At 36.7% G+C, this 17408-nt stretch overlaps 1 protein-coding gene across 1 annotated transcript; it reads right to left on the bottom strand.

The window, feature by feature from the left end:
* Nucleotides 1-5366: 5366 nt before the first annotated feature.
* LOC109151322 (SWI/SNF complex subunit SWI3C) lies at nucleotides 5367-16703 on the bottom strand. The gene is made up of 9 exons (XM_019299282.1): nucleotides 16568-16703; nucleotides 15904-16443; nucleotides 14388-14923; nucleotides 12501-12864; nucleotides 12301-12374; nucleotides 11448-11587; nucleotides 7558-7631; nucleotides 7278-7417; nucleotides 5367-6245 (listed from the first exon to the last, which is right to left on the bottom strand). Exons 1-9 carry the CDS (start codon nucleotides 16581-16583, stop codon nucleotides 5787-5789), a joined length of 2343 nt encoding a protein of 780 aa, XP_019154827.1. The 5' UTR covers nucleotides 16584-16703; the 3' UTR covers nucleotides 5367-5786.
* Between the last annotated feature and the right edge of the window lie 705 nt (nucleotides 16704-17408).

Raw genomic sequence — 17408 nt, 5'->3', positions numbered from 1 at the left:
ATCAAAATATAATTAAATCAGTTTATCCATCTCGGTCACTAGAATTCCAATAAGGCCGGTTTCGGCGAAAACACGGAACAATTTTTAATACCACCTTCCCGACCTCAAAGATCGAATGATAAATCCTACCCAAATCTATATAATCCGGTCCTTAGACCGCAACAATAAAGCCCGGGATCAGATCTCGACGCAAGCCCTACGAAGTAAGCGATTCTGACCGGCCAGGTCCGGAACCTGACCCCATGATGCGGCGTGAAGCGGTCCTTAGACCCCAAAAATCGAGTAAGGATAATGAGGAGAAGCGTCCTCATAAATGATCACAATATCGGAAAGGAAATGGTTCCTAGATCGTTAGTCCCAAACAGGGCATAAGAGGAGAAGTGTCCTTATTTAATCAAAAGATCAATAGAATATGGTCTCAAGATCGGGAAGACCGATCAAGGGCCATGGAGGAGAAGCTTCCTTAAGAAACGATCATAATCAATTAAAATCCGGGCTATGAAAATTGAAACCCGAGAAAGGGTAATCGAGGAGAAGCATCCTCGATAATGATCCCCAAATCAGTTGAAGACTCAACCGCAGCATTGGTACGCGACGGTTCCTAGACTCATAAAATGGCGTGCAATCCAGCCTCAAGTGATTGGCGGATGGCCACAACGTTCCCGAGCTCAAGATTGACGTTGGACAGACCTTGGAGGTAGAGAAAATTGTCACTAGGCTGCAATAGATTCTGATCCGAAGCCTAAGACTACCAGGAACACCAAAATCTTGAACATGAAATAAGAATTTACTTCAAATCGACCATCATCAGTCCCGATAAATGAGACGATTAATAAGACTTGCATCGGCCTCAAACAACTCCCTTATGGTGTCGGCCTTAACACTATATGCGCTTAACAACTTAGTTACAATTAACCTTGATATGAAATAGGCTCCATGAATGGTTACCTTAGTATCCAGTGAACGAATAATACAAACCGATCGTGGTCGGTCATAACCGACCTTAGCACGTACAAATAAGAACAAATGGCCCCGCGGGTTGACCAGGGTGTACTCCCTTGTGGTACTGACCTTAGCACCATAGGCAGTGGGAGGCTGGTAATGGGCTCGGGAATACTAAATCACAAACATAAAAATAAACTTCAAACATATAAACATAAAAATGTCAAAAACTTAACTTCAAAATAGCAAACTTGCTAACCTTAGGCCCAAGTCGGTACATTATGTTAATTTCAAGGTGGAACTGAACAACCTTAGCGATTTTAGACCAGAGCTGACCATCGAGAAGCCCCGATCCAAGGTGCAATCAAGAGATGGAACACGGGACTAAACCAGAATGGCTCGGAGTGGCAAAAGCTCACAAGTATTATACCTTCATGTGCCCGGTCTTGATCTGATTACTTGGATGAGATCCAAAACACCCACATTAGCACTCAAACCGAGCCCAATAGCAATTGACTAGATAGATATATTCTTGAACGTGTACACTCTTCCATAAGCCTTCAAGGTTGCCGAGTGCATGAGAGACACGTGTCACACATGTCGATCCTCCGGCATGTGTCCCCTCGTCTTGTCTATATATACCTCGCTAGACGCTTGTTAAAGGGGGAGTTTTGGGCTCTCTCTCTCTCTCTAGCCCTTATAAGTCGGGAACCTCCGACCCTCGGATTTATAGCCACCATTCCCAAATATGCCACTTAGTCTCATACAAATACATATATCTACTGGAATTTACCACATCAATAATGCATTCTTATTAAACTATAAAATTATGTTTATTGGTTGTTACTATTTAGTTGACTGAGGATATGATAATAGTGAGAAATTTCTGACACCATTTAGAGGTTAAAGGTACCACTTAAATAAATGGCGTCAAGATCACCAACTGACAACTTCTCAAGCTTTTTTAATATGAACCATGCAATTGCTCGCAATGTCATAAAACTGTGTTTTGGGTTATTAAAAATTAGATGGAATACTTGGAAACCCATCATTTTATTCTGTTAGAATATATAACCGAATTATACTTGCATGCTGTTTGCTTCATAATTTTATTAGAAATGAGAAGAATGTTGATCCTATGGAAGATCATTTGGTACAAGGTAACGGAATACATGAAGATAATGACATTACACAAATAGAGTGTTCAGAAGTTTGGAATAATTGGAGGACAGAATTAGCAAATGACATGTCCAATGAAATGATAACATCTAGAAATTAATGGGGATTATATTTGGTAGTGCAATGTTTTTTTTTTTATGTGGTTTATGAACAATGTTATGTGTTTGAGTTTTGATGAATAATTTATTAATCCAATTTATGGACATTATTATGTATTTTATAAATGTATCTTACTTGTAATTAAGAATGGCTTCTCCCCTACATCTGCAAACATTGGCTCTTAAAATGCTAAGCAAACAAAAAGAAAGTGGACACTCGAAGAAGACATTATATTAGTGGCATGTTTGACCGAAATGCATAATATAGGGCAATATAATTCTGATGCATGGTTCACGACAGGTTATTTATTAGAACTTCAAAGAATGATTTTAGAAAAATTACCAAATTCTACCATAAAAGCTAAGCCACATATTGAGAGTAGAATTAAAACTTTGAAAAAAAGAATGGGGCATTATTCATGATATGCTGGGAGGTAAAGATATTAGTGGGTTTGGTTGGAATGAGCAAAAGCATATGGTTTATGCTGAAGATGCAATCAAGATATGTGCTGAGAATATGCTTAATGTTGCGAAACTAATAAGCAATACAAATTCAGAAGTTGGTAAGAACTTGTCCGATGATCTTCCATATGATCGTGATATGGATATGTTTCAGAAGCTTGATCGTGCATTAAAAGAGGTTGATGGTTTGACTTATGATGAAATGTACCTTGTTTCGTTAAAGCTCATTGATCATCCTAATAAAGTGGTTTTTTTTTTTTCAGTCTTGATCCTAATTGAAGATTACAGTGGATCAGAAGATTCCTTGATGGCAATTAATCATTATTCATATTTACATTTTATGAACATTGCTACTATTATTTGATCGTTTTGAGTATTTTGTTGAAAAAAAGAAATTATTTATTTATATGAATATTTTGTTTCATAATTTACACATCATTTTTTTTTTTTTTGCAATATTGTAATTGCTATATAATAATATTATTTAAAAATCTTATATAGTAGTAGTAGTAGTACTAGTGTCAAAGACCTTGTGGTCAGGTGGCATGAAGTGACTCTCCAATTGAGAAGTCATGAATTCGAGCCTCGATGGAGGTGATATTGACTTGTTGAGATTCAGTAGATTGAGAAAGTATATATGAACAGATATTACATGTAATAAATATATATATAAAAAAAAAAGTAGTAGTACTATTAGTAGTAAGGTATTTACATCTTTTAAACAATTCCATTTTTATTCCTCAAACCAACTAAACAATACAAATCCTATTCTATTCCATGTCTATTCAATTCCTAAACATGTTATTCTATTCCATGTATATTCAATTCCTAAACACGTTGTTATAGTTTGGCGTAGTTCAATGGCTTTTACAGCACGTTTGGTTCACGGAATGAATTTTAAGGGAATAGGTATGCTATTCCATAAGGAATAGAATATGAATTGTATTCTATTGTTTGGTTCGTAGAAGGAATAGACTTTAGGAATTATATTACCGTGTTTGGTTGATTTAAGGAATAGAAATGAAATATGTTTTAAAAGACATAAATACCCTTATAAAAATATGTGATGGTGGTGGTGGGGTAGTGGCGGCGACGACGGTTGTGGCGGTGGTGGACGATAGCGGTGCTGTTGGTGGCGATGGTAGGGTGGTGGTGGTGGTGGCGGCAACGACGACGACGATGGTGGCAGCGGTGGTGATGTTGGCGATGGCGAAATAGGAAATAAAATTAATTGGGGATACAATAGGAAATAAAAACTTTAGGCTATTCCTGAAAACTCAGGAATAGCCTAATACCAGGGGACCCAGGAATCTCTATTCCCCTTGCAAGGGGAATAGGCCATTCCCGGGAACAATGTTCCTGGGAATACAAGTGGTTACCGAATAGAGGAATAAACCTATTACTGGGAATGCTATGACATTCCAGACCTATTCCGTGAACCAAACATCCCATTATAGAAACTATAATAATGGTGTTCTTGAACTTAAAAAATTAATAGGAGTGGGCGTTTCGGGTTTCGGTTCGGTTTTTTCGGTTCCGGTTTCGGTTTTAAAAAAGTTAAACCATTCGGTTTAACATTAAGGTTCGGTTCGGATTTAATTCGGTTCGGTTTAAGCTCCCCAAATTTCAACATTTCCTAATTTTTCGAACATACTACCAAACAATACATAGTCACATAATCCAAATTCAAACTCTAAACATTATATAACAAAATAGCAATCCAAAGTTCAAACACAATACTAAGTACTAATTACCAAACTCAGTTAACGTTTTTGCACAACCGGCTCTTCAGTTGGTTCAGTTGGAATATTTTTATTGATAAGATGAACAATCATCTATCTGTTTAGTTGATATTAAATGAACTAGTGTCAATTACTATATAGTTAATTTTTGGACACGATCTATCATTGCTAGTGCACTCGAAATATATTCCAGTACTAGAAAATAATTATAGTGCACTGAAAATCAAAATTAGAATGACTGTAAAGCACATTAAATTTATAGAAAAACATGAAACTAAGGAAAATACTGAATATTGTAAATATAACTCAAGTTATATATAATTGTGAGGTAAAGAACAATTGCGACAAACAACAAAAGTGCAATGTAGAAAACAAACTATAAAGAAATCAAATAAAAAATGTAAGGTTCGGTACCAGTAAGAATGAGAACTGAACGGCGGAGCAGGCATCGAGGAACTTGGATTTACTTGTTTATTATTATTATTATTATTATTGTTATTATTATTATTATATTATTATTATTATTTATTAAAAAAATTATATAGCATTCGGTTCGGTTTGGTTTTTGTCAAACCGTTCGGTTTCGGTTCAATTCGGTACTAAACCGTTCGGGTTACAAAATCCCGAACCGTTCGATTTTCTATTACTAGTTCGGTTCGGTTCGGATAAATCGAACCGAAATGCCCACCCCTAAAAATTAATATGTCGATTAATTATAAGTTTACTATTTTAATATTTTTTATCTACGACAATAACAACAATTATTATTATTATTATTATTATTATTATTATTATTATTATTATTATTATTATTATTTAGCATAACCTAGAGTTAATTGAAATTAATAATCACGTCTCCAGTTAGCTAATATCAGGAGGAAAAAAAAAAAAAAAACTATGCATGCTTGTCATCAAATTTCTGGCAAACATATGCAAGGCTGAATTTCGGAAAAATGCATGTCAAATTTTTGTTTAAAATTTTCTCTAGCTGCCACATAATGTATAAGGAAAACTAACATTTTTTTTGTAGCTTTCACTTCCTCTATCTCCCTGAGTACAAATTACCTGTACAAAATTAGAACAGCAATTCTAGCTTCCTAATTGCAGATTGCCCTCATTGGAAGAGTGCTAAATTACAAGAGAACCTTGGCTTGCAACTACTACACCACTACATAAAGCTGCTCAATGTAATGTATTAGGTTAGCGTGATGTCAAACTGAGCGCCAATCATCCAGCAGTGCCAAACGATCCAGAATATGCGGTGCACAGTATCATTCATTTTCATCAGCCAAGTTACTACAGAAAGCAATACAACAATTGTTACCAACCCAAGCAATGCCAATGTGGAGCCACTTGCTTATATTTAGCCTAAACCAGGTTTAGTCCCAGATGCGGGTCTGAGCATAGGATGACCGAGAGATGGTTGGGAATTTGCCGCAGCGTTAAACATAGCATTGGCACTAGCAGAGGATGGGTGTATAGCTGAAAGTGGTAACCGTGGCCCAAGTCCATACATTCCTTGCTGTGGCATAAACTGCATGTGGGGATGGAGCGGTTGGTTATTGCCATACCCAGAGATGAAAGGTTGTTGAGAACCTGAAACAACAGGTGGCCGACTATTTACGCTGGTATTATTGATCATCGATGTCCCAACGCCTGATAGACCAATGGATCGGGGTACTGTAGGTGATCCGAATTGTGAGGTCATCATATTGCGTTCCCCGGCAATTCTCTGCCTTCTCCTTTCCATCTGTTCACATTCCCTCATCAATAATGTCTCAACTTCAGCAAACTGCTTCAGCTTTAGCTCCAATCTCTTTAACTGAAAGGGACGTGGATAAGGTCAGAAGACAAAGAGATCACCTAGGCAGCAACTATCAAGAGTCTATGTTTTATGAACAAGTCCAAAACACAAATCAATTATGTTTTTTGATTTTACAGACTGAAATAATTCCTCACAAAACAAATTCTTTTATGATTTGTACACAGGTGTAAATCTTCTTTGTAATATCAGAATTGAGTATATCAGAATCTGCTAAAGACCAAACTACTCACTTATTAGCAGTTGCTAATAGGAAGTATCTAGCTTGACTTCAAGCTAGAAGTAAAAAAACCAATGCACAAGCAAAAGAGACTGTTGAGTACTACTACTAGTAGTACAATAGTACTATAGTAGTATGCTGCCAACAGAGAAAAAAAAAAACATGGATTACAAGATAAGCTCTCTAGTTGCAAAACCATCTCTTTATTATATCACTCTTGCCTGTGTTAGTTGGTAAAGACAGACAAGAGGTCCTTTAAAAACAAACCAAAATATTAAATTGATAAGAAATGACACCAAAATATCAGAATCTGCTAAAGACCAAACTACTCACTTATTAGCAGTTGCTAATAGAAAGTATCTAGCTTGACTTCAAGCTAGAAGTAAAAAAAAAACAATGCACAAGCAAAAGAGACTGTTGAGTACTACTAGTAGTAGTACAATAGTAGTATGCTGCCAATAGGAAAAAAATATATGGATTACAAACCATCTCTTTATTATATCACTCTTGCCTGTGTTAGTTGATAAAGACAGACAAGAAGTCCTTTAAAAACAAACCAAAATATTAAATTGATAAGAAATGAAAAATCTAAACACAACAGATTGCCAATCCTCTATAGGTCTGATAATTATATTGCCCAAAAGAAATGCACAAATTTTGTCCACAATTAAGTCAATCAAAAACTCAAAACAATTAGGTCCCCTAAAAACTGCACCAACAGCATTTTTTTTACAATAAGTTATTGCATTTAACAGAGGTTGAACTGAAATTGAGAAAATAAAGTTAAATAACAAAATTATCAAAAAATGTACCTGATGATTTATGATATTAGCGGATAGTCGTTGAATCTCACGTTCTTCATGATCAGCAAAAAGTTTCGCCTTCATAGCTGCAGCAGAAAGACCAATCTTGGCAGCAACTTTGACTTTTTCAGCAGGTAGCGGTGCAGTCCCTGTATCACAGTGAAACCATTGGCCTTGTACTCCCAATATGTGTGTGTGTGTTGTGGTGGGGGGGGGGGGGGGGGGGGGTGGGGGGGTTAAAGAAAGAAAGAAAGGAAAAGAACATGACTCTAGCCAGGTTACAGCATACCTTTGCACTGACTCGAATTTGCCAAGTCTCCAGAAGAATTGCCATCCTTACCATATGTTGTTCCAACAGTCACCCTGTGCAGAGAGAAACAGAAGATCTCCAAATGTTCTTTAAAGGCATAAATGCAGACCATCAATGATTTAAGTCATCAATAGAGAGCATTGTGATCTTTTAAACAAAACTCTCCTATCACAGAACACTGATGACAAGGTTTCCAGATTATGAAATTTTCAAATAGTAAAGCAGGACTAGAAGTGGGTGGGCTTCATAGACTCCAGCAATACAAGATTTGGTTTCCAAAACAACTTATTTTGACAAATTTTAACTTTATTATTGATTACCCACACACATCATTAACAGGAAAAATGCTATTTTCCCTAATCACTACCTAACATAGCATTATCTATAAGGCTTTAAAAAAACAAAAAGGAAAACTTCTATTTTTATTAGCTACCCATGAATTGGTTGATCCCATCACGAGTTAATAAAGAGTCCACACAATAATAAAAAATAAAATAAAATCCAATCCAGCGGCACATTAGAGATTGATTTTAGTAGGGGACTGTAGCATGGCACTACTAACAGTGATTGGAAAATATGAAAATGCTTGCCCATAACTTAAAGAGTATTAAACCCATAGGGCAAGATATATGGCCAACAGAAAATGAGTTCCTACATTCAAGAGAATTAGTGACTTCATGCAGCAGCAGAACAGCAGTGGAGGTTTCTTTTCTTTTTTTTTCTTTTCTTTGGCAGAAGTGTCAAATAGGCCCATCTACTACCTCAAAGTGTTCAAATCACCCCACCATCTAAAATATAATGTAATTAGACACACTTAACTCCTAAAATTGTTCGTTGAGCTTTTTTCGCAGGTTACCTCCGGGTTGCCAGTCCACCTTGGGACCTGTAATTTTATTAAAATAAAAGTGTGCTCTGAGGTGGAATTTAGTTCCTAAATCTGAGTTAGAGTCATCGTTGGTCGGCGTGTCGGTTCCTTCGGAAGATTCATCGCAGGCCACGGAGCTCGCCGGAGCCGGAGGGATCTCCACGCTCTAGGTAGTAATGTCGCCGCCGAGGTGAAAATGGACCTCAGGAGGCTGGTGACGAAGGTCACCCCGCCGATGAAAGTAGAGAAAATGGTGTAGAGAGAAGCGTAGACCAGAAGAGAAAGAGGGAGAAGAATCAGCAACAGAACCCTCCAATCTAGATCCGAAACCCTTCGCGCAAACCGAGAGAAAAGCTTGGAAGGACTTGTGACCAGATTCGCCTCCGACTCCTTCTTTCCCCAGGCCCCGCAATTCCAATGCACAAGAACTAACAATGGCATATTTCCAGGGAAGACAATGATGAAAGGCCCAAAACAAACCAACTCATCGCCGGGTACAGTTCAAATCGGAGCTACAGGGTTCACTTTTTTTTTCCTTCTTGCACAGATTGGAATTTTCATGGCTTTTAATGCTTTCTGATAATTGCAACTCTAAATGCAATACATTCATCTGTTTCGCCGCCGGACCAACATTCTCCCAAATTAGGACACTTGGTCGCAAACAGTGGAGCTTCAACTCCCTCAGTTTCTTCTTGATCTGCGTGTACTTCTCCCCGCCGGGGATTGCTTCCTTCATCCATTTGGGCTTGGGGAGGGGCTCCTTCGTACCGACTTCGACGGAGTACTCGCTGTCCGACTGGAGCCGTACGAAGTCTCCGAGCGCCTGCAACTCAGCCGCTACCCGCCTCCGCAAGCCATCCAATGTTTGGGGGTATTGTTGAGGGGAAGTAGATGACGGTGGTGTGGCGGTCGGAGCTGCGGAGGAGGCGAAGGATTTCGAGTAGAGAAAATCACAGATGGAGGGGTACAAAATATTTTGTTATTTTAATGTCATGTAATCAATGCCACCTAATCCTAACCGGGCCAAGTCATTGCAAACCGGAGGTAACCAGCTAAAAAAGCTTATCGAACAATTTTAAGAGGTGTGTCTAATTACATTATATTTTAGATGGTGGGTGGGGTGAATTGAACACTTCGAGGTAGTAGGTGGGCTTATTTGACACTTCTTACCTTTTCTTTTTATGAAAGCCAACAGGGATTCTATTAATTAGTCAAGAAAAAAAAAACTTACAAGAATATTCTGTTCCTGTCAGCATCAAAGGCATATTCCACTTTTAGTACTTGACTATTGTGGTATTGCCGCATTTAGTCCTATTCTTTTAATTTTGCCATATTACATCCCTGACTTTGAACAACTTCCACTTTTAGTCCTCGACTATTGTGGCATTGTCACATTTAGTCTTATTCTTTTAATTTTGCCATATTACATCCACAACTTTGAGCAACTTCCACTTTTAGTCCTCGACTATTGTGGTATTGTCATATTTAGTCTCATTCTTTTAATTTTGTTATGTTACATTTAATGACTTTCATTTGATTGCCACCATTAGTTTTTCGTTAAAAATCTCATTAATTTACTCTTAGAATTGACAAATAACAAAGAAAAATCTTTACCCATATCGTAACTCATATTTCTATAAGTTACAATATTACATCCTTTGATATTTACAATATTTCTAACGTGTTCGAAATATGAGTTACGATATGTGTAGGGATTTTTCCTTTGTTATTTGTCAATTCTAACGATAAATTAATGAAATTTTTAACGGAAGACTAATGGTGGCAATCAAATAAAAGTCATATATGTAATATAGCAAAATTAAAAGAATAGGACTAAATATGGCAATACCACAATAGTCGATGACTAAAAGTGGAAATTGCTCAAAGTCGTGGATATAATATGGCAAAATTAAAAGAATAGGACTATATGTGGCAAAGCCATAATAGTCGAGGACTAAAAGTGGAAGTTCCCCATAGTCAGGAATGTAATATGGCAAAATTAAAAGAATAGGACTAAATGTGACAATGCCACAATAGTCGAGGACTAAACTCGACTAAAAGTGGAATTTGCTCTTAAAGTTATTTTAGCAAGTAATATAGCTGCTGCAGTATACTAGCTCATTGCTTCGCTCCCCATCCCCCCCCCCCCCCCCCCCCCCCCCCCACCCGAAGTTGGGAGCCCAGTATTACTTTAGTAAGGGAAACAATCTGCAAGTTTATAATAAAAACTATAGGAAGATTAAAATGCTCCTGACTACACTCCATTAGACAGTGAGGAGGGAATAAGAACCATTCATCTTGACAGAGATTACAAATTCCTATATCAGAATCAGAAGGGTGTTTTCCTATCCTATTAGATCACATAAGAGATCATCCTTTTGGAACACCATTAAAAGCTGGTTTTGAAAATGAATAGGAGACAAAAAAACTAAAGAAGAAGCATGCATGGCATTGTAACAAAATAGTGAAACAACAGAATCACCATTTAAAGAATGGTTACAATGTTAGTGCATATATTATTGAGACCAAGATACTTAAGCCCAATTAAGAGAGCTCTCTGCTAATTTCATGCTGTGAATGGGCTGATATGAAAATACTGGTGAAGCAACTGAAATAGGACATTTCACATTTGAGAAGGGTAAAGAGGCATTGCATCAGAATAAGAATTTGAGAAGGATAAAGAGGCATTGCATTGCATTGCCCCTAAATGAGGTTAAGATAAAAGCTATGTCTCTGATATCTCACATAACCTCTAAACCTGGCAGTATACTTGTACAACTTGTGGAATTCATCAACTTTGTTACATGAGTAATATAATCATACCACTTTTAACAGGATCATCTAATTAACATAATTTCCTACCCCATAAAAGATATGGAACATAAGCAACTTGAGCCATCGCTATATATCACTAGGTGCAATAATCATGAGTAGCACTTTTATCCAAACAAGCATTTGAAAGGAAATTGACAATGAAAGAGAGAAAAGAATGTAGCATGTGTACCCATTATTTGGTCTCGATCCATCAATCTGGCCTGTATTCCCAGATACAGTTACGTTATCATCGCTGGATAAAGCTGCCAAAGATGCATGGGCACATGCTGCAGCAACTCTTGGTCCTACTGCAGATGCCAGAAAGGCAACCTGTAATTGGCAATAGAGAAATGTCAAAGAATCCATTTTAGTGGCAGTCATCAATACCTCTCCGAACAATTTCCAGAATTAACAATCTTATAATGAGTTTGTCAAATTAAGAATTTTAGATTGCCATAACTATTACAGCCTAAATGCAGTAGCACGGTATAATGCAGACATTAGTGTGACAGAAAGCTATAGATAATCAATAAATGCACATAATAAAATATAAATTAATTTTTTTTTTTTAAAAAAAGTATTCCTTGTTTAAATCAATTAGTGCACTACATTAGAAGAAACCAATGGTTTGTGACTTTGTTCCCCTGTTTCTTTTAAAAATTCTTAAAATTTGTAAGGACTGCACTAGGATAAATCAGGATATAATACCATAATTTCTAACTCTATAATGGTACTTCACATTGTAAAAGCACTGCATAAAGAAAAAAATGACTTAAAAAATTAGCATATGGATCAGTTCGTCAAGGGTACTTTGGCAATATGACTTTTACACAACCCTCTTCCCTTTTTTCCTCTATAGAAAAGAACAAGTTCATTTGTAGGGCAAGATTAGTCAGCATTAAATATCTCCATGGGTACTTATGAATTTGATCATTGTCAAGAAATCAATGATTAGCACAAATAGCAGAAATGCAATTGCTACCACATAAAATCATAGGAACTCTTATACACAAGGAATTGGTTACAGTTGAAGTAGTAGTTACCAGGGCCATGACTGGGTTTCCACAATGTGCAAAAGGAAACTTGTCATCAGAATCAAAGTCTTGTAAACTTGATCCTGTGTCAAGAAAATAAGAAATAAAAAGCATAGTGACATTAGATGCTCTCAACTTTTTTTCTTATAAGTAAATAGATGCCCCTTAAATTAAAACAATATTAACAAAATAAATCACCATAGTATTACCTGCATTATTCCCATTTAAATATGAATGTGGTCTTTCATATTCTTCCCTAGTGCAAAAATTTAAGGAACTAGATGTGCTTGGAACCTCAATGTTCTCCAGCTGAGCACCATCAAGAGGCAGGCGAACAAAATGAAGGATGCACTGTGCTTTTGACTTAGAACCAACATGTTCTGCAACTTGGATCCAGTTTTCTTTATACAGTTGCATTCCCTCCAGAAGTAATAGTGTTTCCTGGTCAGTCCAAGTTTCTCCATCTAGATCTCCATAATCTTTCATAGAGCTGACCTTGACAAAATCCAGGCTAGAGTGACCAATGACAAATTTTCCTTCATGGAAGCAATCCAAACACAATACCACCTCAACCTGTCAAAAAACATGGTGTGGATTATGAATATAGACAAATGGCAACAAGCAAAAGTTTTATACCAAGAAAATGCTTACAGTGGTAAAGCTATGCTACTCAAAAGTTCTACCAAAATCATATTAATATAGACTGGTGAAGTTTTACTTGGTGCCACATGACACATTTGGCAGTAAGACTTCTTGGTAAGCAAAGGTTCATACTCACCAGTCACCACATTAAAGAAGAGCCTTTTAGACATCACACTTAGAAATGACATAGATGAGAAATAAATAACTTTGTTACTCCCACTCACTTGGTAAATGTCAAGCAAGCATGAAACCCTTAAAAATGATTTGAGGGGTAAAATTCATAGTAAATCTAAAATGAAGGCTAAAAGTTATGCACCAAAAAAATGTTAACAAAATGGGAGTGCCCTTCATATCACTTCAAATAAGATAAATATAGAGTGGACTAGCAGTTTGCCATTCATCAAGTAGGTGGAATGAGTGTTGTCTGTTTGGGGACAGGGAATGAAATTGTGAAGAAACTTTGGGCATAGAGGAATGAGTGCAAAATAATCTTCTGATTACTTTATGTCAACCAAGAAACAATTGTATCAAAATTCAGAATTGCAGCTCTGTTCCAACTTCCACATATAGTCCTAAAGGAAATGATGAACTTATTGCATGTGGGTGGGTGGGTATTGAATATAAAATTAAAGCTTTAAGTGCAAGTGTGATTTTGCTCCTGTAAGCAATCTCCCGCATAGTGAATGAGTAGCATTATGTTAAGAATTATTATCATCAGATGAACTGACAGTATAGGAATTATGCATTATAAATGAACTATACATGCTAACACTTCATTAATAACAAGTCAAACCAAATAAGGACATCATCAGTTTTGACTTGTCTTTTTAATGAGGTGGCAGCATATGGTTCATTGGAAGTGTATAGGACTTTTGGTGCATCAAATATTAATTATTAAGTTAATAGCTAGTAATTGGATAGATTCTTTTTAGAGTGACATAACTGGAACAGATTTTTGACAGGTTATAGTTTCCACTCATCATGCTCAATAAAATAGTTGAACACACTTAGCTAAAATTAGCTTTAAGAAGGAAAATTTTATTATAAAATGGCTTTTATCACTGAATGAATTTACTGTGCCAGAGTATATTCAGGATGAATATTCAATTCCCACAAAGTAGGACTCGTTTAGGAAAATGATAAGCTAAAGAGGACAAAAAATAAAAACAATGGCAGATGAAATAGCATAAAAAAATATTTATACAATCAGTTATACTCAATCAACAAGTACTCTATCAGAAGCAAAAGGGCTTGCGTTTGTAGCAAAGTGAAGTGAAGAGTCTTACACTTATTTTAGTGGATACTAGTATAGGTAAAAGATAGGTGAAAAGGATTTCAACTAAACTTCTTAATAAGTTATGCTAATAACTAAGAAAAGTTCAAGAAAATTATCAACAAGAACTTTAGTTTATGTAATTGTCAGTAACATGTGAGTCAAAGAACATGTAATATACCTCCTTCTGTGACTGGTAGTACACAACTGAAACTGGCCGTGAACAATAGTTGCATCGGTTTTCAGACAGTTGCTCACGGATAGTACTATCAAAGTCAGATTCATTGTCACTGTTACATGCAAGCTCTGGATAAACATCTCTTGCCCTGAGCCGACATTTAGGTTTGTCAAAATGGATCAAACTATCAATAGATTTCAAAGCTTCCGAAGGAACACAAAGTTCACCATTTGCGTCCTCATATAAGTACGTCCCATCCTTACGTAACTCAAGTTTAGGAGGATTAGCACAGTAATTGATGATTCCCCAATGATCAAGAAACCGAACAATTCTAGTTAGATCATCAATACTAACACCATCTACTAACCCCTGGCAATCAGCCACAGACAGGTACTTTTCTGGATTCTCCATATAATTTGCAACAATTTGATTTCTATACTCCATGTATTTTTCTGGTGTGTGTTCACTTGACTTCCCAGAGAAAAAATGTGGAACAACTTGCCTTTCCAACCTGTGTACAGTATTTGGGGAAAACCAGTCTGCTTGTCGGAGGAACAAGCGAAAGAAACATTATGCACAGATTTAGAACCAAATGCAGATTACATAACTTGCACACAGAGGAAAAGGAAAAGATTGTGCCCATTATACTAATGTGTAAAAGGGCAAGGTAAAGCAGGAAAAATAATAATAACAACAACAATAATAATGAGATCAAAATAGAAAAAGATATGGAGTACAAGTTATGAAACAATAGATGCAAGGGAACACTCTACATATATAAATGTGAAAGATTGGCCAGGATGATTGTTAGATTAAAAATATTGGAGTGTCACAAAAGGTGGAAATAATTATGCTTGGTAATAGATTTTACATGAATAACTGAGGGCACAAACACTCACCATATTATCAATCACATATACTGAGAAATGAAATGTTTTTCTTAAAATACGCATTTGTATAGAATTTATTGTTCTAATTGCTATCAATCATTATATAGAGAAATGAATTTTTTTTTTCAACCATTAGAATACCAGTGTGTACACAAATCATTTTCGTCTTGGCTAAAAACTAGAAATAATCAATGTATCATCTATCATTATATTGTAATAATTTTAAAAGGCTTGGCTTGAGGGGGGATTAATTGAACAGAGCAATGTCAATAATGGCATCTAAAAGTCATTTACGGCATACCGAAATGTGAAATGTAATGCCGACAATAGAAAACCAAAAAAATGTAGCATGGCACAATATGACTTGAGCAGGCTGCCAAAAACCACACTCCATAGTGAAAATATGAGAGTGGGGGATGGATGGGGAGTTCTCAGAAATTTGGATGTCCCAATTGTTAATTTTATGTTCCTTTATAACTTTCAATTTCATCAATAAATTCAAAAAGTTTGAACTCATTTACTAAGTATTACTCCTTACCATTTTACAGCTACCATTACTATAAGCAATAAGACAATAAAAAATAAACCAAGCACCAAATCATATTCCAAACCAGGTCATTATAAACTACCTGCATGCATTGGCAGAACATGAACACGGCCAGCACTTCCAAACTGCTTAATCACACCCCGACCTGGCAGTATCTGCGGAGGTGTGATCACATATGATCCACTCCCACTGCCTTCTCCTCGTTCATCAACCCCCAATGCCGGACTATCAGCTGGCACAGCTGAGATGGCCTGAAGTTGCCCGTACGAAATGTTCTCCAAAACAACCCTGGTCTGCCCCTGGCCCCTGCTCTCCCCACTTTGCCCGGCCATTTCCAGAGCTACCATATTCAGCACGGACGAATGGGGACCAATAACGGCACGCCTGATCACCGGAGGGAACTCACAGATTCTCTCCCCACCCTCAGCAAGCAGCTCACTCTCCTTAGCCGAGCCGGTCCGATCCGCGGAGCTGCTAGGGTTTAGGTGGTCCTCATCGATTTCCTGCTGCTGCTGGTCCAGGTCTTCCTCTTCGTCCTCGTCCTCGAACCCTTCGTCTTCCTGCTGGGGCTTCGGTTTTCGAGAAATCAAGGGCTTCCGCTTCTTCCATCTCGACCGCGCCTCTGCGCACAACCAAATTCAGACACTTGAAACCTCAATTTCACAAATCAGAACAAACACGAAGATATATATAAACGGAAAAAAAAATTGAAAATTTAAATGTAAGATAGCGAGACTGGAGGGCACCTGAGGAAGCTGGCATTGCTAGCAATTTGAGGGGTTTAAGGAGAGAGATTTGTGGGGTCTGTGATTGGTGGCTTTGGATGGAGTGAGGTTACAGAGGGAGAGGGAGAGGGGGGGAGAAAGAGAAGGGCTTCAACATTTTGGGCAACATATATATGAGTGCATATATAGTACTTGGAATTTCTTTTAGAAATAAAGGGGAAAATGACATTTTCTCTTTGTTTATAGCAGTTTTTTTCTTGAGTTATTCATGTATCTACATCTGTTATTAATTATGTTAAATGTTAAAAGTGACAGTTTTTACTCCTTTTATATTAGATGGACATTTTTATTCTTAAAAATAAGTATTTCATTTATTTTTCATTTCCATTTATATGTATGGATGATCACGATTTGGTTCGAACCTAACCGTACACTGTAGCAATCGAATCGAAACAGTAGAGACAATTCTGGTTACGACTTAGAACCGAAAAAATAAGATAATTGTTGAATTTAGACTATTTTAAAAATAATAAATAGAATTTACAAAAATAAATAAATAAATTTTGAACTAGCGGTTCAAACCGAAACGGTAACCTTCCTAAAAGGTTCTTGTTCCAATTTATAATTTCCAAAAATCGTGAACTAGAACTGAATTTGCGGTTTAAACCAAAGCTGGAACCTTCCTAAAAGGTTCTTGTTCCAATTTATAATTTCCAAAAATCGTGAACTAGAACCGAACTGGCGGTTTAAACAAAAAATGGAACCTTCCTAAAAGGTCCCCGTTACAATTTATCATTCCCCAAAACTATGAACCGGGACCGAATCGCAGTAATATTTACTTATATGTGAAATTAGAATAAAT

The sequence above is a fragment of the Ipomoea nil genome, unplaced genomic scaffold (genome assembly GCF_001879475.1).
Source record: "Ipomoea nil cultivar Tokyo-kokei standard unplaced genomic scaffold, Asagao_1.1 scaffold2283, whole genome shotgun sequence".
NCBI lineage: Eukaryota > Viridiplantae > Streptophyta > Magnoliopsida > Solanales > Convolvulaceae > Ipomoea > Ipomoea nil.
Note: the sequence above shows the minus strand (reverse complement) of the source record. Positions and strands in the feature narration are given on the sequence as shown.

Bases quoted from the DNA above. Each gene is read 5' to 3' on its own strand.
- LOC109151322 (XM_019299282.1), bottom strand. The intron at 11,588-12,300 runs GTAACTACTACT...TGCCAATTACAG, and splicing joins GAAACCCAGTCATGGCCCTG to GTTGCCTTTCTGGCATCTGC. The intron at 7,418-7,557 runs GTATGCTGTAAC...ACTGTGATACAG, and splicing joins AAATTCGAGTCAGTGCAAAG to GGACTGCACCGCTACCTGCT.